This window comes from Lynx canadensis, chromosome X (genome assembly GCF_007474595.2).
Source record: "Lynx canadensis isolate LIC74 chromosome X, mLynCan4.pri.v2, whole genome shotgun sequence".
In the NCBI taxonomy this organism is placed as follows: domain Eukaryota; kingdom Metazoa; phylum Chordata; class Mammalia; order Carnivora; family Felidae; genus Lynx; species Lynx canadensis.
This window is the reverse complement of record NC_044321.2, coordinates 37,953,602-37,977,750: the sequence shown is the minus strand read 5'-3', so window position 1 is coordinate 37,977,750 and position 24,149 is coordinate 37,953,602. Positions and strand designations below refer to the sequence as shown.

Sequence of the window (24,149 nt, the reverse complement as noted above, 5' to 3'; positions counted from 1 at the left end):
AGACTTCAGCTCAGGTCATGATGTCGCGGTTCATGAGTTGGAGCCCCACGTTCATGAGTTGGAGCCTGCTTCTGATTCTGTGTCTCCCTCTCTCTCTGCCCCTCCCCTGCTCGTGCGTGTGCTCTCTCTCCCTCTCTCTCTGTCTCTCTCTCAAGAATAAATAAACATTTAAAAAAATTGTTTAAAGAAGACACTATTGGCAACAGCAAAATGCAACCTTTCGTGTGTCGCATAGAGATGTATGAGAAAATCTAGCAACTTAATAATTGAAACCCATTCCTATATTTCCTACCCATCTCTTGAGTCCCCTTTTCTCTGCAGGAGAGGAAATTTGTGGGCGGATCTGGTCAAGTGAGTGAGCGGATAATGGACCTCCTTGGGGACCAAGTGAAGCTGGAGAGGCCTGTGACCCACATTGACCAGACAGGAGAAAATGTCCTCGTGGAGACCCTAAACCAGGAGGTGTATGAGGTAACCAAGAGCCCTTAACTATGGGAAGTGGCCAGAGTCCCATTGATAACCAAAGCTTAAATAAAGCCAAGAATATTCCAGACTTTACAGACATTCCCTTTGCCAAAAGGGTGTGAAAGAAGGGAAAAGAGAACCAGAATATTGGAGGAGAGGGCAGAGTTACAAAATCATATTCAACCCTCTGTATTGGGCTCCTATGTAAGTAGATACCAAAGAAAATATTTATTTAATAAATATCAAGTGCCTTCTATGTGTCTGGCATTCTTCTAGGAACTGGGAACAGAACAGGGAACAAAAATAAAATTCTCTGCCCTCATGTGGCTTACATTCTAGTGAAGAAGAAAGGGCATAATCAAATATGTGGTTAAGATACAAAGTATGGGGGCGCCTGGGTGGCTCAGTCGGTTGAGTGTCAAACTTCAGCTCAGGTCACGATCTCGCGGTCGGTGAGTTCGAGCCCCGCGTCGGGCTCTGGGCTGATGGCTCAGAGCCTGGAACCTGCTTCCGATTCTGTGTCTCCCTCTCTCTCTGCCCCTCCCCCGTTCATACTCTGTCTCTCTCTGTCTCAAAAATAAATTTAAAAAGTTTAAAAAAATTAAAAAAAAAAAGATACAAAGTATGGCACATAGTGGTAAGTACTATGGCAAAAAAATCAATCAGCAAGGAGAAGAAGGTGTGTCAGAAGGTAGGGTGAGGGGATTGGTCATGCAATTTTAAATAAGGTCATAAGGTGATATAAAATGAGAGGTTGAGCCATGTGGCTCTCTGAGGAAAGAGTGTTCCAAGTAGACGGAACAGCCAGTGCAAAGGCCCTGAGGTAGAAGTGAGCCTGGCATGATGAAGGAACAGCAAGTGGTCAAGTGGCAGGATCAAAGGAGTGAGGGGAAGATTAATAGGAGATCAGAGCTGTAACAGGAGTTCATTTCATGCATGGCCTTGGAGGTGAGTGTGGGGGACTTGGCTTTGACTCCAGGTGTGATGGAGAGTCATTGGAAGGTTCAAACTAGAGAACAATAAGGGCTAATTTTGGTTTTAACATGATTCTTCCAGTTTTTCTGTTAAGCAGACACTTGAGGGACACCTGACTGGCTCAGTCAGTGGAGCGTGCGACTCTTGATCTCGGGGCTGTGGGTTCGAGCCCCATGTCAGGTGTAGAGATTACTTAAATCCTTTGGGGAGAAAAAAAAGAGAAGATACTCAAAGGGGGCCAAGGGTAAAATAAAGGAGAAACATTAGGAAAAAAAAAAACCCACGAACTCTGTTTAACCACGTTTTTCTTTCAGGCTAAGTATGTGATTAGTGCTATTCCTCCTATTCTGGGCATGAAGATCCATTTCAATCCCCCTCTGCCCATGATGAGAAACCAGCTGATCACTCGCGTGCCTTTGGGATCAGTCATCAAATGCATAGTTTATTATAAAGAGCCCTTCTGGAGGAAAAAGGGTGAGTATTATCAGGAGAAGGTCCGGGAAACCTGGTGCAAAGACATGTATTTGCATGTAACTGGTTTTATTAGAATGCTGGGTATAAAACATTAGTCCAGGTTCTGAGTACAATTCTATCAAATAAAACATATTGGCGCAAACTCACGGAATTCACGTCCCTTGGAATATGACTCTTCTTATAATTTAATATGTAAAGTTTTGCTTTATCCTGCCACAGAATCTTGTGAAAATAGTTATTACTGGGGCACCTGGGTGGCTCAGTCAGTTGAGCGTCTGACTTTCGATTTCAGCTCAAGTCATGATCCCAGGGTCATGGGATCGAGCCCCACATCAGGCTCCATACTGATCGTGGAGCCTGCTTGGGATTCTCACTCTCCCTCTGCCACCTCTCCCCCATGCCCTCTGTCTCTCTAAAATAAAAAAGAAAAGAAAAGAAGTAGTTATTACTTTCTAATACAGTTTTTTAAAGTATGAGTGTATAGAGTCATTCACCAAAATAAGATTCTGAAAATTTCCAGGCAGCCTCTCACTTGTGTTGAGATTCTACTATATTAAATTAAGGCAATTTGAGCGTCTGACTTGGCTCAGGCCATGATCTCGTGCTTCGTGAGATCGAGCCCCACATCGGGCTCTGCCCTGACAGTAGGGAGCCTGCTTGAGATTCTGTCTGCCTCTCTCTCTGCCCCTCCTTCATTCACGTTCTCCCCTCCTCTGTCTCAAAATAAATAAGCATTTTTTAAAAATAAAAAATTACAGAAGTGAATCTGTAAAACTTAAAAGTAAAATTTACAAAAACAATAAAAATGTCCCTCTCCTATGGTATGTGTCCTGGCATATCCTCCCGTAAGGAACAACTACTAAAACTTTAAGTTGTTTATCTTTAGAAATGTAGCATATGCACAGGTAATACTTTAATTTTTTTTAATGTTTATTTTTGAGAGAGAGGACACAGAGTGTGAGCAGCGGAGGGGTAGAGAGAGAGGGAGACACAGAATCCGAAGCAGGCTCCAGGCTCTGAGCTGTCAGCACAGAGGCCGATGTGGGGCTCGAACTCTCGAACGGCAGGATCATGACCTGAGCCGAAGTCGGCTGCTTAACTGACTGAGCCACCCAGGCGCCCCGATAATACTTTAAATGTATGTGTACATATATGTATTAAAATATATATATATATACACTTCATAAATAAATAAGTATATATATACTTTAAATATATATTAAATAATATGTAACATTTACATGGAAATATAATTTTAAATAAACATGTTCTATATTTTTCCAAAAACATTTCTTTTATTTTTTTTAATTTTTTTTTAACATTTATTTATTATTGAAGACAGAGAGAGTCAGAACGTGAGCAGGGGAGGGGCAGAGGGAGAGGGAGACACAGAATCCGAAGCAGGTTCCAGGCTCTGAGCTGTCAGCACAGAGCCTGATGCAGGGCTCGAACTCACAGACCACGAGATCATGACCTGAGCCGAAGTTGGACGCTTAACTGACTGAGCCACCCAAGTGCCCCCAAAAACATTTCTTTTAAAAACGGGATATATACTAAGCAAGATATTTGCTTTTTTTCAGTTAACAATACAGCACAGACATTTCTCCGCATCAGTGCATTTAAATCTACCTCATTTTGAGAACAATCTGAGGGTTGATCAGGGTTGGGGGGGAGGGAAATATGGATGATGGGCATTGAGGAGGGCACTTGTTGGGATGAGCACTGGGTGTTGTATGTAAGTGATGAATCACAGGACTCTACCCCCGAAGCCAAGAGCACACTGTCTACACTGTATGTTAGGCAACTTGACAATAAATTCTATTTAAAATTAAAAAATAAAATAAAAATCAGGCAATCAATCTACCTCATTTCAACAACTGAATAAACAGTGTTTCATTGTACAGCTCCATCAGAATTTACCGCATAGGTCTGCTCTTGATAAGCATGTCAAGTGTTTCCAAGTTTTTGCTATTACCCAACTATGCTGCAGTAAAATGCATTCTTCAGATAGCTCCGCAAATCTGTATAGGACCACTTCCTTTTGATAAATTTGTCAAAATGGCATTTTGAAGTCGATTGACATGGGTAGATGTTTGAAAATTTTGTTAGGGTTCCTGTCCTTGCCCACTAATCACATTTTCAACATTTTGGTGATCAATAGAGGAAAATATCCCATTTATCTAGAATTTGTAAGTTTTATTTATTTATTTATTTGGTGCAAAAAAAGGTGATTTTAGTAAAGCACAGGGACAGGACCCATGGGCATAAAGAGAGCCTAGAATTTGTAAGTTTTAGTCATTAAGAAGGTCTTGAGGCTAGGGTAACTACCTGGATGGCTCAGTTGGTTAAGCATCCGACTTCGGCTCAGGTCATGATCTCATGGCTTGTGGTTTCGAGCTCCGTGTCAGGCTCTATGCTGCCAGCTCGGAGCCTGGAACCTGCTTCGTATTCTGTGTCCCCCTCTCTCTCTGCCCCTCCCCCACTCGTGCTCTGTCTCTGTCTCTCAAAAATAAATAAATGTTAAAAAAAATTGTAAAGAAGGTTGAGGCTATATTAAATTATTTTGTAAATTACCTATGTATCCTTTGCCTGTTCAGCTGTTTTCTTTTTAAAAAAAATTTTTTTTTAACGTTTATTTATTTTTGAGACAGGGAGAGACAGCATGAACGGGGGAGGGTCAGAGAGATAGAGGGAGACACAGAATCTGAAACAGGCTCTGGGCTCTGAGCTGTCAGCACAGAGCCTGATGCGGGGCTCGAACTCCCAGACCGCGAGATCATGACCTGAGCCGAAGTCGGATGCTTAGCCGACTGAGCCACCCAGGCGCCCCTATTCAGCTGTTTTCTGTATATGTTGCAGATTGTCTTTAAAATTTGTTTATGATGGGGGCGCCTGGGTGGCGCAGTCGGTTAAGCATCCGACTTCAGCCAGGTCACGATCTCGCGGTCCGTGAGTTCGAGCCCCGCGTCGGGCTCTGGGCTGATGGCTCAGAGCCTGGAGCCTGTTTCCGATACTGTGTCTCCCTCTCTCTCTGCCCCTCCCCCGTTCATGCTCTGTCTCTCTCTGTCCCAAAAATAAATAAACGTTGAAAAAAAAAAATTTTAAAAAATAAAATTTGTTTATGATGGTTTCAGCCTACTGAACTCCCATATATACGTGGGGCTTTTCTGGATTAACCCTTTCCCCTGTCTTTGTTGCTGGGCTCCAGATTTTGTTTGTAGCCCAATGCATAAAAAAAACGTAAACATTGATGACCAGTGTATATGTTTATTCCTAAGTTATGGACATGGACCTCTGGAAAATGCATTGTTATAATTATAAAATATACAAAAGTAGACTTTTTTGGAAAGGTGGATTAAAAAGCCAGAATTTCGAACAACTTCCTCCGCTATCTAGGCGCGCAATCTATGTGTGCACATCCCAGTTTGGAGAGCACATATTTATATTATCCAGTGGGGCAGAAAGAGAAGGAGAGAGAGAATCCCAAGCAGGCTCCGCGATATCGCTGCAGAGCCCAACGCGGGCCGCGATCCCACACACTGTGGCATCACGACCTGAGCCAGAATCAAGAGTCAGAGGCTTCACCAACTGAGCCACCCAGGCACCCCAGTGCTGTACTGTTTTAATGACTGTGGCTTTATAATATGTTTGGCATCTGATAGGACATTCTTCCTTATTTTTCCTTCAGTTGTGTCTTTGGTGAACTTCAGTTATTCTTTCAGAGGAAGGTGATCGTTTTCTCTAAACTTGTCCCTCCACACCCCCACACTCAAAAAATCCCATTAAATTATTTTCGCATGCATATTCCTCTTTTTCACCTCCGATGACTGTAATATCTTCTCCTTTCTCCCTGAGAATGTTACACCTCTTTCAGAGAGATGTCTTCTACTCGCTGAATCATTGTCTTCTCTTCCCCAAGAGTTCCTTCTTTGTCCTGGCATATACAGGACTCTTCTCTCTGCCCCTTGTTCCTTCGCTTCTGCCCAGTGTGCCTGCATGGCTCTCTCAGAGGCCAGCATTGCTCTGGGAAGAGGTGTCTAAGGAACCACTCCATCCAAAAAGCAGGGCCTCCATTCGGGACAGCCGGTGTCCTTCACAAGCTCTCTGTCCAATCCAGCTGACCCACACACCATCAGTGTGCACTCTTTCTTTTCTCTGGCTCTCTCTTTTTTTTTTTAATTTTGAGAGAGAGGGAGAGAGCGAGAATTCCGAGCAGGCTCTGCACTGTCAGCACAGAGCCTGATTCAGGGCTGGAACCCACGAACCGCGAGATCCTGACCTGAGTCGAAATCAAGAGTTGGACGCTTAACTGACTGAGCCACCCGGGCGCCCCTCTTTCTTTTCTCTTATCACATCCTGTCCTGTTTGTCTTTTCTTTCTTGTCGTCTTATAATGGAGGATTCGTTGGCTATTTCTCTTGGATCCTTAAATCTTCTGGAGTTCTTGGATGGACTTAAGACATTTCTTCTTCCCATACTTCAGCTTTTCTCAACATTTTTCCTGTCCCTGCACCCTGGAGCGGTAGGCAAGCACTCCTCCGTGCAGTGGCTGACTGAGACATTGATTCTCACGGGTGCACAGCTGGGGGAATGTGGAAGGAGAGAGAGAGAGAAGCAGGTGTAGGTACAAAAAAGCCTTCAGGTCCGTTCTCTGTTTTTTCTTTCTCCTTTTCAAACCCTCTCATTGCATTTTCTGCACAACATTTGTTTCAGATCCACCTTAAGTTCATTCAAACAACCTCCGATTTGCTAGGAAATGATGGAGGGGACTGAGAGAAGCACTTTTGCCCGGAATGAGCAGACGTTTCGCGAGTTGTTCTGCAGATCGTGTAGGAAATGAGGGTTTGGGACTCTGTGCCCTGTCTCCAGAAAATCAAGAACAGTTGGCTTAGTCTAAGTGGCTTCCCCTAAAATGTGAACATTCAGTCCCTTCTATTTTACAACAATTGACTAGTGTTTTGTTTTGGTTTTTTTACACATCTTTGGGTTTATCTGATTTCTTATGAAAGAGGAAATGGGACAGGACCCAATCTTAGCATGAAAATAAGATTTTACTGAATTGTGGCCTGGAGTCATTCATAGCATCACATTGCTTTATTCTGTGCAGAGAGGTGTCTACAGTTTGATTTTTCACAAAATGTTGGCTACTTACCCCTCCTTTTGACATCAGTTTGGTCTGCCTTCGTTATTGAGAGTGTAACATATTTGGCCTTTGGGCTTCTTTTTTTATTTTTTTATTTTTATTTACAAAAATGTTTTTAAGTTTATTCATTTATTTTGAGAGAGAGAGAGAGAGAGAGAGCGCGCGCAAGCGGGGATGGGGCAGAGAGAGAAGGAAAGAGAATGGACGCAGGGCTCGAACTCACGAACCGTGAGATCATGACCTTCGCCAAAACCCAACAGGTCGGGTGCTTAACCAACGGAGCTTCTTAAGTTGGGCTTCTTTGGGCTTCTTAAGTTGAAAATGTATGCTTCGCAGTAACTGTTCTGGGTAGTTTGATAGAGTGATGAATACCTTTTTCCATTTTGCGCTTCTCCAAGATTACTGTGGAACCATGATTATTGAAGGAGAGGAAGCTCCAATTGCCTACACGTTGGATGATACCAAACCTGATGGCAACTATGCCGCCATAATGGGGTAAGGCATGCTTATGGTGGTGTGGATGCCATTCGGTGTTGCCAAAACATTCCCAGGCTCTTCATAAATGTGCCCCAAACATTGTTAAATAATTTTTTACCCAATGGCACTATTCTCCAAATCCGGCAGTAGAAAAATTCTTAATGCCTTTAGAAAAAAATAATAATGCGTTCCAATGGATAGATATTTAGAAAAGAAGTAGAATACTAAAAATATTTTAAAGTTTGTTGTATCCATTTTCTGCTTCGTATTTAGTGCTGGGGAGTAGCTATATTTTGGTGGCCTATCTTTTATGAAAGCATAATATAAAGATGATGTGGAGTGTTTTACTAAAAGGGCTTCTTGTGGATGCCGTATGGGCATCCATGGTACTTAGGTGGGATGCTGAGATTTTCCAAGTCCTGCTAGAGAGGATCTAAGGCCGGCTCAGCCCTCTGCTTGGCAGGGAAAAGCGGCACAGATTGGGGATGTCTTAGTGGTCAGAACCAGTCCAGATTGGTGATTACCTGAAGCAGCCGAAACTGACATGGGCCCTAAGATATATACAAATTTATTTCCAAGAGAAGCACGAGCGACAACAGGGAAATCAAAGCCAGTTGTTAAGTTGAAGGCGATTATAGAGCTACAAATGGAGGCAGATTTTCCAAGTCTGGGCACTGGGGAGACACCATCATGGGGACAGAATCAAAGAGCAAGGGCTGGATGAAGTTGAAAAGGCTCCAACCTTAGATGAGCATTTGAGACCCAAGGGCTCATTCTTGTTGGCCATCAGCCACGTGGGGGAGGTGGGTCAATCATAGTCATTTTCTTAGGCAGAAATTATGGCCATCATCTGTGTTTAGTCCCTCACATCCCAGACGCTAGAAGGTGCTTGTCAATGTCAAGGACGCAGCACGTAAATAGTAAAACATTGAACAAGATAAATTAGTATAGAATGTGTTTCTTCTGGTCAACTTTTCGATTGTACTCGAGGCACGTGTGTGGCTGTAGAAATGAGGCCAGGATGAAAGCAGCCATTAATTTCCCCCCTTATTTGTGTGTTTTAGATTTATCCTTGCCCACAAAGCCAGGAAACTGGCACGTCTTACCAAAGATGAAAGGTAAGAAAAAAAATCACTCTTCTTTCTTTCTTCCCTCCCCCCCTTCCTCCTCCCTCCCTCCTTTCCTTTCTTCTTTCCTTCTTTTCCGCCTACTCGCCTGCCTTTCCATTTTACTACACTTTGTAACTTAAAGACCACCTATTAATATGTGTGCCGCCAATGCGACGGGGGCGCTATGTTAAATATGAGGGTCTTTGAGAACCAAGTAGTCAGATGATCACTTGGTGAGTTTATTGTACATAAGATACCATGCAAGGAGCTATCTTGAATACAGAAATGGACATAGCCCAGGGGCAGGAAATGTACTTGGGAAGGAGACAACCAGGTAGACTAAATGACTGCATGGCAGGGCAGTCTGCTGTGTCGTTGCATGAGTGATGTGTGACAGTTACAGATGAGAGATACAGAGGGACGAGTTTTTCTGGAGGCCGCAGTTTCTTCCAGCGGTTAGTGTTCACCCCCGCCAATTATTTATTCCCACACCACCACTGATGCGGATTTCCCAACTAAGAGCCTCTGAATTGCATTCCTTCCCCGCCTGTTATCACCATCCTCTGGGACTATGGCCACCACTGTGCTTGGCCGGGGGTATGGAGGTCTGATGGGGCCACGCACCTAAAAAAAAATTGCCACTGGAATATTAAGATCCAAGAAGGTAGGAGGTTTTGTCTGGCCCGTTCACTGCGGGATCTCCAGTGCCTGGAACAGTGCCTCCAACAACTCTTTTCCCAGTTTATCTTTTTTTTTTTTTCTTAAACATTTATTTATTTTTGAGACAGAGAGAGACACAGCATGAACGGGGGAGAGGCAGAGAGAGAGGGAGACCCAGAATCGGAAGCAGGCTCCAGGCTCTGAGCCATCAGCCCAGAGCCCGACGCGGGGCTCGAACTCACGGACTGCGAGATCGTGACCTGAGCCGAAGTCGGACGCTTAACCGACTGAGCCACCCAGGCGCCCCTCCCAGTTTATCTTTTGACCATGTTTATGGTTTATTTGTTTGATGCTATAATAAAATTTTAACTTCCTATGAAGTTCAATTTATCAATGTTTAAAATCATTGCTTCTGAATGGTCTTGTATACATTGAAAAGATTTTTTAAAATTTTTTAATGTTTGCTTTTGAGAGAGATAGAGAGAGAGACAGAGCGTGAACGGGGGAGGGGCACAGAGACGGAGACAGAATCCAAAGCAGGCTCCTGGCTCTGAGCTGTCAGCACAGAGCCCGACCTGGGGCTTGAACTCCTGAACCGTGAGATCATGACCTGAGCCAAAGTCAGGTGCTCAACCAACTGAGCCACCCAGGTGCCCCTAGAAAAAACTTCTTTTAAAAATGTTTATTTATTTTGAGAGAGGGAGAGAGGGCGCCTGGGGGAGGGGCAGTGAGAGAATCCGAAGCACGGATTGACAGCATAAAGCCCGATGTGGGGCTCGAACTCACAAACCATGAGATCATGACCTGAGCCAAAATCAAGAGTCAGGCACTTAACCAACTGAGCCACCTAGGTGCCCCAGAAAAGATTTTTCTATTCCAAGATTATAGTAAAAATCGCTCGTTTTCCAATTACTTTTTCATTTTCATCTATTATGTTGAAGCTCTTTCGTCCTCCTAAATATATTTTGGTGTAAGAAGTCGCAGGGGACTTGAACTTGGTTTCATTCATGGGTAGCTCTTTGTCCCAGTACCATCTTATTGAATAATCTGTCTTTCTCGTAGGTTGTCATGCTACGTTTGAAAGTCATTGCCTGACTCTAAATCATTTGTAAGATTCCCTTCAGCGTTCTATAAAAATCAGACTTGAAATAACTATAATGTCATTCCTTAACTGACTAATGCTAACTGTTGGCTAATGTCCAATTCCCCCATGAAACTAAATTTCTTAAGAGCTACCATTTATTGGGGCGCCTGGGTGGCTCAGGTCGGTTAAGCGTCTGACTTTGGCTCTGGTCACGAGCTCACGGTTCGTGAGCTTGAGCCCCACGTCGGGCTCCGTGCTGACAGCTCAGACCTGGAGCCGCCTTCTTTTCTGTGTCTCCCTGCCTCTCTGCCCCTCCCACACGCGGGCTGTGTCTCTGTCTCTCTCTCAAAAATAAAATCAACCTTAAGAGCCACCATTTATTGAACACCTGTTATGTCCCAGTTACTGGGCCGGGACCTTTATGTGCTTCACATCGGTGGTCCTCAAACTTGAGAATCGCCTGAAAGGCTTGGGAAAACCCAGCTCTGCCACTGTTGTTCCTGAACCAGCAGGTCTGGGGTGGGGCCTCAGAATTCGCATTTCTAACAAGTTCCCAGGGTGATGCTCCTGCTGATGGTGGTGGTCTGAGGGCCACACGGTTTTACACCAGGAATGGAAACAATCATGCCAGTTTGTTGATAAAACTAAAGCTCAGAGAGTTTAAGGAACCTGCTCAAAATCTCCTAGTATTTAAGTGTTCTGCAGAAGCAGCATGCAAAGCTTTTCTGGCTGTTTCCTCTTTCCGCTCTGGCCACTTCCTGGTTGGGGGGCGGAGGCTGACAGGAAGGGGGATGTAAGGATCATGTCCAGATCCCTCCAGAATCTTTAGCGCTTAGCAGACTGACCGACTTCAGAGGTACACACTGTTTTCTCCTTTTTTTTTAAATGTTTATTTATTTTTGAGAGAGACAGTGGGGGAGGGCCAGAGAGACAAGGAGACAGAGGATCCAAAGCAGGTTGTACCCTGTCGGCGCAGAGCCTGACGCAGGGCTTGAACTCACGAACAGTGAGTTCGTGACCTCAGCTGACATCTGACGCTCAACCGACTGAGCCCCCCAGGCGCCCCAGTACACAATGTTTTCTTGAATGAATAAACAAATTGCCGGATGCCCCCTGCAATGCAGGCCACGTATCACTTTGTCTCCCTTAATACTGTTTATGACCTCATAGATTTAAGACATTTGGAATAGATACAAAGTGCCTTGTTGGGGCATCTGGGTCGCTCAGTCAGTTAAAGCGTCCGACTTCGGCTCAGGTCATGATCTCACGGTTCGTGGGTTCAAGACCCGCATCGGGCTCTATGCTGACAGTTTGGAGCCTGGAGCCTGCTTCGGATTCTGTGTCTCCCTCTCCCTCTGCCCCTCCCCGTTCCCACTCTGTCTCTCTCTCTCTCAAAAATAAAATAAACATCAAAAAAAAATTTTTTTTAAAAAAGAACAAAGTGCCTTATTTGGAAAAATTAAAATGAAATGATTAGTGGAAGCAACAGCTCACAGGGTCTTTTACTTTCTTTTGTTCTTCGTTTTCACTTTTGTCTTTTTCTCCCCCCCTCCCCCTTCCATAGGATGAAGAAACTCTGTGAACTTTATGCAAAAGTTCTGGGCTCCCAAGAAGCTTTGCAAGTAAGGCTGTGTTTCATCTCTTTCCCGAGGGAGAGAGAGACAGAGAGAGAGAGAGAGAGAGAGAGAGATCTGGCTGCGTCCTCAAGGGACTACTGGGGAGGGGCTCACGCAAGTAGGGTTCTAGAGCCCGTGTTTTCTCGGAAATCTTCTCGGAAGGTCTGCACGGGGCCGGTCAGCTTGCAAGTTGTCCCAGAGAGGATGGATCTCTGCTGTGCCCTTGGCAGCTCAAGAACCCTTCAGCGCTGTTGCGTATCCGGCGATGCTACACTTGACCCTGAGTTCAGAGCTCTTCCTGGCTCTTGATTTTCTTCAAGATAAACCAGTAGTAACCCCCCACCGACCCAGGTGGATAAAGGCAGGATGGGGCGGGACAGAGAGGCAGTGTGGTAAGGGCATTTGGTGACAGTCAGAGGACCCAGTGTGCCCATAACCAGTAGCCGTAACCACCTCCCTGCTCCGTCTTTAAAGCAATGAATTGATGTTCTTGTTACATTCACCGGACTGCTGGCTCTTTAACGTTCGAACATGGGTTAAAATCACCTTTTGAAAGCGATTATTAAATCCAGTTATCCATGAAGCATTTGAAGACAATGGGGACCCATGTACATATGAGCAGTTAGAGCATGAGAAAAATCTAATGAGGGGGCTAAGAATGTTTAACGTGCTAAGCCTCTTAAATCCAAATCTCCCCAATGCACACCGTGACCTAGTTGAGCAGCTACATGGCTTAATCTTATTACTTTCACACTTATCTTGCTCAACTTCACCGTGGCTCGCTTCCTCCTAGTCAGGCTGCTCTGGCTTTTCAGTTTATCATTTTTGTTCATTCTTTTTTTTTTTTTTAATGTTTATTTATCCTTGAGAGAGAGAGACAGAGCACAAGCGGGGGGAGGGAGACAGAATCCGAAGCAGGCTTCAGGCTCTAAGCTGTCAGCACAGAGCCCAACGTGGGGCTCGAACTCACCGACCGGGAGCTCATGACCGGAGTCAAAATCAAAAGTCAGATGCTTAACTCGCTGGTATGGGGTGCCTGCGTGGCTCAATCGTTTAAGCATCCGACTTCGGTTCAGGTCATGATCTCACGGTTCATGAGTTCGGGCCCCGCATCGGGCTCTGTGCTGACAGCTCAGGGCCTGGAGCCTGCTTCGGATTCTCCCTCCCCTCAGCTCCTCCCCTGCTCACACTCTGTCTCTCTCTCAAAAATAAATAAAGATTAAGAAGAATTTTTTTAACTCACTGAACCACCTGGGCGCCCCTCTTGAACAGCATTTTAATTAATTTATTTTTTTTTAATTTTATCTTTTTTAATTTACATCCAAATTAGTTAACATATAGTGCAACAATGATTTCAGGAGTAGATTTCTTAGTGTCCCTTACCCATTTAGCCCATCCCCCTCCCACAACCCCTCCAGTAACCCTCTGTCTGTTCTCCATATTTATGAGTCTCTTATGCTTTGTCCCCCTCCCTGTTTTTATATTATTTTTATTTCCCTTCCATTATGTTCATCTGTTTTGTCTTTTAAAGTCCTCATATGAGTAAAGTCATATGATTTTTGTCTTTCTCTGACTAATTTCACTCAGCATAATACCCTCCAGTTCCATCCATGTAGTTGCAAATGGCAAGATTTCATTCTTTTTCATTGCCGAGTAATACTCCATTGTATATTTATACCACATCTTTTTTTTTTTAAACATTTTTTTTTTTTTTTTTAATTTTTTTTTTCAACATTTATTTATTTTTGCGACAGAGAGAGACAGAGCATGAACGGGGGAGGGGCAGAGGGAGAGGGAGACACAGAATTGGAAACAGGCTCCAGGCTCTGAGCCATCAGCCCAGAGCCCGACGCGGGGCTCGAACTCACGGACCGCGAGATCGTGACCTGGCTGAAGTCGGACGCTTAACCGACTGCGCCACCCAGGCGCCCCTATACCACATCTTCTTTATCCATTCATCCATCGATGGACATTTGGGCTCTTTCCACACTTTGGCTATTGTCGACAGCGCTGTTATAAACATTAGGGTGCATGTGTCCCTTCAAAACAGCACACTTGTATCCCTTGGATAAATGCCTAGTAGTGCAATTGCTGGGTCACAGGGCAGTTCTATTTTTAATTTTTTAAGGAACCTCCATACTGTTTTCCAGAGTGGCTGCACCAGCTTACATTCCCATCTTGAACAGCATTTTTAAACAGAAGACACCAGTCATGGGGTGCCTGGGTGGCTCAGTCAGTTAAGCATCTGACTCGATTTTGGCTCAGGTCGTGATCTCACACTTTTGTGGGTTCGAGTTCTACATCGGGCTCTGCGTTGACAGTGCGGAGCCTGCTTGGGATTTTCTCTCTTTCTCCTTCCCTCTCTCTCTCTCTCTCTCCTCCTCTCTCTGCCTGTCTACCCCACTCACACCTGCTCTCTCTCTCTCTCTCTAAAAGAAAAATAGGGGCACCTGGGTGGCTCAGTTGGTTAAGCCTCCGACTTCAGCTTAGGTCATGATCTCACGGTTCATGAGTTCGAGCCCCGCATTGGGCTCTATGCTGACAGCTCGGAGCCCAGAGCCTGCTTCGGATTCTGTGTCTCCCTCTCTCTCTGCCCCTCCTCCTCTCGCGCTGTCTCTCTCTCTATCAAAAATACATATTTAAAAAAAGTAAAAATAAAAAAATATATACGTAAATACATACATAAAACAAAATAAAAGGTAAGACCAATTTAAAAATGGAACAAGACAATTGCAGTTGACGAACGGTTCCTGACACATGCATCCACCAAGTGAGAGAACTTTTCTCGGGTCAGAATTTCTTCAGAGTTTATTAGCAAGGGCACTTAGCTTCCCGAAGACATGTCTCTAACGATATCGGGCTAAGAAGGCTCTATTTCAGATAGATATTGGTTCTTCAGTAGGAAGCCTACCAGACTGTGTTTGATTTATTCCAGCCTAGCTGGCTTCCTCTGGGTCTCCTCTGAGCTTTTGTCCTTCTGTCTTGCAGCCCGTGCACTACGAAGAGAAGAACTGGTGCGAGGAGCAATACTCCGGGGGCTGTTACACCACCTACTTCCCCCCTGGGATCATGACTCAATATGGAAGGTAGAGCAAAAGCGCGCTAAGCTGTCACTGAAATTCCGTGCGTCTGAATCCAGACTCTAAATGGGTTCCGATGGCTTCCCCCCCCCCTTTTTTTTTCTTTTTTGGTAAATTCTTACAAAAGACAAGAAGGAGCAAGAAATCCCCAGTTTCCTTTGCATCTTGTGAATCTCATGAGTGAAGTCATTCTAATTCTCCATCATGCTGGTGCCTTGCCCTCTGAGTCCCTCTGAAGGAGCGGGCCCAATCAATGTAACCAACAAAGGTTGCCGCATAAGAACAGGAATTCAGATGGTCAGAGGGCTCACTTGTCAGAAGAATTATCTTTATACTGAGTTTAGAGCTCAGTAAGATCTCCTTAAGTGGAACCGTAGACCTGCCCGCATGGGTACAGCATGAATAAAAGCAATCCTCAAGTCAGAATTGCTTCGAAGTTTATCATCAAGGACGCCGACCTGCCCAAAGACATATCTCTGGAAACGTCAGGATAATGAGGCTCCATTTCAGACATACATTGGTTCTTCAATATGAATTCTAGACTGGGAGTGTGGGGACTTGGGTACAGTCCTGATTCTCCCAGTAACCAACTTTGTCATCTTGGACAGGTCGCTTCTCTCTGCACCTCGCTTTCCTTAGCAGGTATATGAGAAAGCAGAAAATGGCGTACGAGGGATGAGAATCCGTATGTCAATGACAACCCGAGGGTTTTTTTTAAAAACGTCTTTACTGAGATATGATTCACACACCACATACAGTTCACTCAAAGTGCACAATTCAACAGCTTTTATCATTGACGTGTTGTGCGTCCAAGTAGGACCCATTGGTGTTTAGATCATTGTGTTTTATGACAGCAACAAGGTATGAATTAATGATCTAGCAGTTGGTTATGACCATTATAGGATACCAAAGCAAACAATAATTTAATGCCAAGAGCTCAATCTAAACAAAATAGGGAATGTAAGGTAGTGAGGGAAAGCCTGTTGGGAGTATGCAATAAAAAGAAGGTATGAGGTAGGGTGCCTGGGTGGCTCAGTCAGTTAAGCGTCCGACTTTGGCTCAGGTCATAATCTCTCAGTTCATGAGTTTGAGCCCCGCGTCGGGCTCTGTGCTGACAGTTCAGAGCCTGGAGCCTGCTTCGGATTCTGTGTCTCCCTCTCTCTCTGCCCCTCTCCCGCTCACACTCCCTCTCTCTTTCTCTCAAAAATAAATAAAAACGTTAAGAAAAATTGTTAATAAAAAAGAAAGTATGAGGAAATATAAATGGATTATCAGTCTGTCCATAAAAATCAATCAAAGGATTAAAACCTACTTGTAAGAAGATACACAATGACTTTGGTGAACACTTTCCTTATCTTCCTGAAGATGGCAAAATACCATGTATGAGAACATTCTGGGGCCAACGAGCACCACCTGATTAGCTACCGGATCATTAAGTTATTAAGTTCATTTTTGGATATGCTAAGTATAGAATACGTCCATAGTAATCGCTTCATTCGGGATTTATTGGCTAAGTGCCAACCATTTGCCAAACACCGTGCTAGAAACTTCGATACTGAGAAAATTCCTCCCTGCCGTGAAGGAGCTGACAGTGTTGGGGGCTGCGGTGGGGATTGAGAGAAGAGAGGACAGCAGACATTGTGGTAGGTCCTCTAACAGATGGGCGTACAGATACCATGGGGGACCCAGGGAGGGATCGGCTTGCCTGACCGAGAGCAATCTAAGAAACCTTCATAATACACATACCACCTGAGGAGTATAGAAGGCGGGGAAAGATATTGGAGAACGCATCCTGGGCAGATGGACCATTATGAGCAAACACTTGGAGTCCTTCAAGTTCATGGGTTGTCTGGGGAGAGTTCTGCATGACTGGGCTCTGGGTGACATTGGAAAGGGAATAGAGAATCAGAAAAGCAAATAGGATCCTTTGCCTCATAGAACACATTCAAGAATACAAAGCTTACCCTTTCAACAAAGAACGGCCGATCAGAGCATCACTTTTGGTTTTGGTTTCGTGATTCGATTAGATCTCTGACCACGGACTGGCAAGTTTTATGCTCAATCCCATAAGGTGTTGCAAGAAAATGTCTCTCTGGCATTGGGATGGTGGGGAGTGAAAAGGAGATTCACCCACACTGGCGTGACCCTGGCCACGTGACAGAAGCAATGTAGACCCCATCGTGTCGGGCATTGGTGGTGACATGATAATGCCCTTTTTTCATCTTTATTTCTTCCCAAGGATGTGTGTCAGCCTTCGTATCGCTAGCTGCAATTCGTAAGGTAGAAACTAAGGCTCAGTATATCTTCCTTTGACCCTTCAGGTTTATGACATTTGAGATACTGCAGAGAGGGTTATCTTCATGACTCTGGAAGTACACGGAAAAGATCCTGCTTCCAGATGAAGACAGGGGGCAGTATTGACAGTGCTTTAGTAAAGAACACATGTTTTACTTATGTGTTTTTTAACAAATATTTTAATTAAATATTTTTTAATGTTGATTCACTTTTTGAGAGACAGAGTGTGAGCAGGGCAAGAGCAGAGAGAGAGGGAGGCACAGAATCCCAAGCAGGCTCCAGGCTCCGAGCTGTCAGCACATAGCCTGACGTGGGGCTCGAACTCACGAGCCGTGAGATCGCGACCTGAGCCGAAGTCGGACGCATAACCGACTGAGCCACCCAGGTGCCCCAAGAACACGTAGTTCTTAAGGAGTTTTACTTCCGGGTAGACAGAAAAACTAATGGTAGTGATGAAGCAGTGAAACACATAAAGAAATATTTTACTCCAGCAAGCCGTGAGGAATATACGTGGAAATATCCTTTTTTGTGAATAGATACCATCTGCTCACTCACTTGCGGTAAAAAAGGCAGAGACATTTCTTCTCCAGCTGTTGGACTTTTTTTCCCCCCACAAGCGAAGATTTGCACATGGCAAGTAGAGGAAAACTATCTCTCTGTTTGACATTAATTCTTGGTTTTTACATTTTTATGTGGCAACGTATTAGCCTGACTAGTTCTCTAAGCCTTTCTTCTCTCCTCTAATATTTCACTCTAGGATTTGGCCAGGCCTTCCATCCTGGGGTTTCCAATTTGGGGGTTAGTTCCCTCAAGCTGAAAAAAGCCAACATGTGGTGAAAGCAACATTGTTTAATGAACTTGGAGAAAGCAAATTTACCTTCTCTGGCAGGGAGCCCTTCCTGAATACCCTTAGGCTCTCCAGACCATGCTGGCTATGGATCATTCCAGATTATTCCATGCACTATAGTCAGTATTTAATATTCTACAATATCTTGTCTTCTACTTCCTACTTGGCAACAGTAAGGGCCAATGAAAGAAAACCCCACTAATTGAAGCATGCCCATTTTTTTGCTGATAAAAGTCTTGGTGGTATACAGGGTTGACCAAGATAAGAGTTTGGTTGTTTGCTCTGGACATCCACATCCTTTACTTGATATAATGGAAACCTGATGGGGAGCCTGGGTGACTCAGTTGGTTAAGCATCCGACTCTTGGTTTTGGCTCAGGTCGTGATCTCACGGTTCGTGGGTTTGAGCCCCATGTCCGGCCCTGGGCCGACAGCTCAGAGCCTGGAACCTGCTTCAAATTTTGTGTCTGCCTCTCTCTTTGCCCCTCCCCGACTTGGGCTCGCTCTTTCTCTCTCTCTCTCAAAAATAAATAAACATTAAAAAATTGTAAAAAAAAAAAAAAAAAAAAAGAAGAAGAAGAAACCTAAGATAGGATGAATAATGACATCATAACAGTGCTCCCCTTATGGTGTTTTTGTCAGGGTAGCAACAAACCATCCCTCTTAGAAGCCAAGTTCTAACGCAATTTTGTCCCGTTGTATAGCGTATGGGCACTCCTTCCTAACTAGTGACGATGATACACGAGACCAAGCATAGAGGATAAAAAACAGAGACCTGGACCTCTGGGAGACCTAGTTCAAATCCTGGCTCTGCTATTTTCTAGCAGTGTGGCTCTTGGCACCTTTCTTCAGGCCTGTTTCTTCATGTGAAAAAGGGGAGAATGATAACAGTAGCTATGCCGTGGAGTTCTTGAAAAGGATCAAGTAATTCAGTAGAGGGAAGAAATATAACCAGGTGGCTAAGACTGTGGGTGCTGGAGTCAAATGGCCTGGGTTCAAATACCAGCTCTGCCACTTATTAGCCATTACCTAGAGCGAAGGACTTTGTGGCTGGTTAGACTCCCCCGGAAGCAGACTCTGAAGCACAGGTAGCACATGAGCTATGTATTAGAGAGAGCCCTTGGTGTCGATGCTTGTGGAAGTGAGAGGAAAGAACCAAGAGTAGGAAGAGGGAGAAATTGGACCGTGATGTAGTCTCGTGAAGGCCCCAGCTGATCCCCTAGGGAGCTCTGGAGGTAGGATGGCCCGTGAGAGTTGTTCCAAGTTGGAGCAAGGGGGTTAGGTCTTTACCACCCCATGATGATTGATCATTGAGTGCTTCTACTTCTGGGAGAAGGCATGACCTTGAGATGAGACAGTTTTCTTCAGCAGTCTCCAAAGAGGATTGACATCAGAAGGCATATTCTGGAAGCACCCCCCCCCACCCCCCAGCCAGTAGCTGGGAATAAATCCTTCATTCTTGCCAGGGGAGGCGGGGGGTCTTGACAGTGTTTCCCAATGACACACATGTGTCTCTGTACCTCCATAGTCTCATCTGCAAAATGGGGATGATAACAGCACCGACCTCACAGGGCTGTGGTGAGGATTGATGCAATTAAGAAATTGCATCACCCAAGAAATGGCACCCAAGAAATGTTAACTGTTACCGAATGCAGTAAAACTCTTAACACTGGTAGAGGGAGGCGCTCAGTGAGTGGTAGTCTTGTAGCCGTCGTCAGACCCACAGATTTGTTACCGGTCACCAGTAGAAAACTTCTTAGAACTCATTGGACCGTGCTCACTAAGAGACGGGGAATCCAAGAGCTCGGCGAGAGGAAGTGATTTGCCAAGTTCATTGCTGGAATCGCCAGGTAGGGAACCGGGACATGTATCACCTTGCTTACAGCTGGTGAGCCATAAACGGAGCTATACATGACTTGGCTCAAACAGTCCCAAGTTCCACGTAGATGCAGTAAATACATACTCCCCTGATGTCAGTCCCTTTACCTGTGAGCTCTTGGTGCAGGAGGGGACTTCAGCTTGCGTTGCTTGTCTGTAACAAGGACCATGCAATAGCTCGAGGAAGCTGTGAACCTTATTCCAGAATTTCCAGTGTGCTCCTGATGCTTAGTATCGGAGGAAACCGACCACACTCGGTCTTTGCGGGCAGGCTCTTCTCTGACTCTCTGAGACTGACCACTTTTACCTCTTTGCTTTTGTTTCCAGGGTTCTACGACAGCCCGTGGGCAGGATTTATTTTGCAGGCACCGAGACGGCCACCCACTGGAGTGGCTACATGGAGGGGGCTGTGGAGGCCGGGGAGAGAGCAGCCAGAGAGGTAAGGCCTCGGGGTCACGGGCTGTGGGGAAGGAGGCAATGCAGGAGTCTGACAAACAGGTCGAAGATGTCTGAGATCCTGGAGGCCAACTCCCCAGTAACCTCCACCTGAAGATCCATGAAACACCGTTTTTAAACATTTTTTTAATGTTTATTTACTTTTGAGAGACAGAGCGACAGAGGGCGAGCGGGGGAGGGGCAGAGAGAGAGGGAGACACCGAAACTGAAGCAGGCTCCAGGCTCCGAGCTGCCAGCACAGAGCCCGACGCGGGGCTCGAACCCACGAACCGTGAGATCGTGACCTGAGCGGAAGTCCGGCACTTAACCGACTGAGCCACCCAGGCGCCCCATGAAACACCATTTTAACAGTATTCTCAGGAACAATGAACACCTGAATCCGGAAGCAATAATGAAAATATCTGTCATGGAACCCAAAGTAAAAAGACCCTATGGGGCAAAAGATCACTATGGATATACTTAAAAGATAACCTAGGTCTAATATAAAACCAAACACATTTTTATTATGACTCAGAATTCGTTTATATATTTCCTGACAACCCCTATGATCTCATGTTCAAAACTACTAAAATTTCTGGTGAGCCTAACAGTTGGAGCCTCTTGTGTTCTAGATGAAAGACATTTTAGAGCCTTTTAAAGGTTGAATGGACCACATTGGCTTTTACCCTGGTGTTTTGATGGATATCCCAAGAGACGTTCAGTTAGTCCTTTATTTTTTATTTAAAAATTTTTTTTCTGTTTATTTATTTTTGAGAGAGAGAGAGAGAGAGAGAGAGAGCACGAGTGGGGGGAGGGGTAGAGAGAGAGGGAGACACAGAATCCGAAGCAGGCTCCACACTATCAGCGCAGAGCCAGACATGGGCGCTTGAACTCACAAACCGTAGAATCATGACCTGAGCCAAAGTTGGACGATTAGCCGACTGAGCCACCCAGGCGCCCCCAGTTAGTCCTTCCAAGAGCAGATTCGCAGGAAGATGGTGTCACTTTTACTATTCGCGAAAATACTCTTTCTTTTCAGATCCTGCATGCCATGGGGAAGATCCCAGAGGATGAAATCTGGCAGGCAGAACCAGAGTCAGTGGTAGGTTGCATTTTGTTTCATGAATTTAAATCTCCTTTCTCTAAAAACAATTATTTGCAGAAAGAACCGCTTGTATATAGTCCCACGCCTTTCCCTAAGCGATTCAACCCATGCATGCTTAAAAAGATAACCATGATGGGGACCAGTTGGACAATAAATTTCATATTAAAAAAAATTTTAAAATTAAAAAAAATCAAAATAAAATAAAATCCCCGGTTTTTCAGAAAAAAATGGAAACCAATTTGACAATGAATTATGTATTTAAAAAATACATAAATAATAAAAAAATAAAAAATAAATACAAATAAATAGGTAAATAAAATAAAATCACTGTTTTTCAGGAAAAATAAATAGATAGATAGATAACCATGAGTGAGGGCAGAGGTGAGAGAGATGTAAAAGAAATTGATAAATTTGTAGCTGCCACATCCATTGCAGATTATCAGGGGGAAAAAAACCACGATTTTTTTTTTTTGGGGGGGCCAGAGAGTTCTAGGACATATTAAGAACTCAATGATTGCCTGCTGAATATATCTCTAACCTGGTGATTCCCAACAAGGGGTAGGAAACGAAAGGAAGATATGTCAGCATCCCCTGTCTACGGTCCAAGGGATGCAGCGGAATGAAATGGAGCAGATTTAGATTAAAAACAGCATTTGCAGTATACGCCCTATTACTTTTCTAATAAAACCTCAGGAACTTTTCCTATAGAGCGAAATGCATTGCAGAGGACAAGGGTCAAAAGGGTCAGAGTTACTCCTTGATCAAGGTGAAAAGTAAAGCTCTGCCAGTGCCCGTCACTGTCTTAGGGCCTCTGTCAGAGATGGGACTGGGGGCTGAATGGACCGCGAATTCATTCCCCTCAACAAATAGTGACTTTGTAGCTACTCTGCCGCGGCCACCATGTTAAGGGCCTACCACTGCTTCCACGGGGCGACAACATGTGGGGAGAACAGGTGATAACCAGAAGGCACAAGGCTCATGAACCAGACACGCCAGGAGTGTGAAAAGAAGGGGCCATCTTGGCCTGGGGACACAGGAAAGGCTCCCCCAGGAGCCTGTGAACTAAGACTGGAAGCATGACTCCGCATTAGCCAAGTAAAGGGCCTAGCGGAGATTGGGGGATGCGTGTCATGAGCAGCGGGCACTTTACATTTAACGGCCCAGCCGTTGGCAAGAGTGGGTCATGTTCAGAGAGCTGGAGGAAATATTTCTGGAGCAAAGCGCGTAAGCCCCGAACTGACAGTGTATGTTCTCCGAATCCAGGATGTCCCCGCGCAGCCCACTACCGCGACCTTCTTGGAGAGACATTTGCCCTCTGTGCCAGGCCTGCTGAGGCTGCTTGGATTGACCACCATCCTTTCGGCAACCGCTCTCGGCTTCCTGGCCCACAAGAGGGGTCTACTTGTGCGGTTCTAAGGAGGGGGCGTCTGTAACTACACCTTCCCCTTACTCTGCCGGGTGTGTGGGTTTGGGGAAGGGGTTGCAATAAAGTTCCAAGAAGACGTGTAGACTGTAGAATGAGGTGGGGAGCACGAAGACAAGTCAGACTTCCGACCGCAACACACACAGTATGTCTTCTTCCGTTTGGCCCCTACATGTGGTCCCCCGTACCTGGCTTCGCGCTCTGTCTTGCCCATGTCCCACTTTACCTCCCCCAGAATCTTTACAGTAGTTAAACAGGCTCTTTGAGGTCCTCGCTGTCCCACAATGCACCTTGCCCATGCACAAGAAAGCTAGTTTTTTCCCCACCTCTGTGGCTTTGTGCTCATCTCTTCTCTTACTTATAACGTCCTCTTTGTCCAAGTTCTCTGCCTTTGTCCTTAGAATCCCATAATGTTATCGCTGGGCCTTAGAGACCACCCAGGCTTCACCTTCTATTATAGTGGTGATCAAACCAAGGCCAGGAGGGGCGGAGCTGAATGAATTGCCCCAGGTCTACAATAAGCCACTGATACCTGGGGGGCTAGAACACAGGTCCGTTGCCTTTCCCACCCCTCAGTATGTGTGCCCCGACACCCTCTTCCACTCCCTGCCATGGTCACTGATGGCGTTCCTTTGTGTGGGTTTGCTCTGTACTGAGTTGTTACGTGCTACGCAGTGCTACTCGTCATGTATCCTTAAGTCTTACTGTCTCGTGCAATGCGTCTTCGGCTGACGTTAATTTCTTGGAGGATAAGAATCTTGCCTTTTCTTCCCTTTGTACCCTCCATCGTGTCTGGATACAGAGGTCAGCACACATTTAGGCAATCTAAAATAAAGTTGATTGACCAGATGTCTGTTGTCTTCTTTTGGGGGGTGGTGACTTTAAAGGTTTTGACCGATCAAATCAAGACCCAGTATTAGGCACATAACTGTGGGTTTAATGTATTTGGTCAAAATTTCCTTGAGGCCTAGATGATGCATGCATTTTGATTGCGTGACCCATCATGGGCGATGTGTAGGTGAGCGCTTGGTAAATGATCCATAATGATATGATAAGGATGCTAAGAGAACTCCTTCCTTTCATAC

General features: G+C 45.1%; 1 protein-coding gene across 1 annotated transcript in view; it reads left to right on the top strand.

The window, feature by feature from the left end:
• Nucleotides 1-23,913, top strand: part of MAOB (monoamine oxidase B) — a 116,036-nt gene extending 92,123 nt beyond the window's left edge. Inside the window, exons 7-15 of the mRNA XM_030304906.1 lie at nt 322-471; nt 1,755-1,914; nt 7,455-7,551; nt 8,598-8,651; nt 11,951-12,008; nt 14,991-15,088; nt 20,429-20,540; nt 21,576-21,638; nt 22,905-23,913. Coding sequence (XP_030160766.1) covers nt 322-471; nt 1,755-1,914; nt 7,455-7,551; nt 8,598-8,651; nt 11,951-12,008; nt 14,991-15,088; nt 20,429-20,540; nt 21,576-21,638; nt 22,905-23,057 — 945 coding nt within the window. The 3' untranslated portion in view covers nt 23,058-23,913. The remainder of the gene's footprint in view (nt 1-321; nt 472-1,754; nt 1,915-7,454; nt 7,552-8,597; nt 8,652-11,950; nt 12,009-14,990; nt 15,089-20,428; nt 20,541-21,575; nt 21,639-22,904) is intronic.
• Nucleotides 23,914-24,149: the final 236 nt, after the last annotated feature.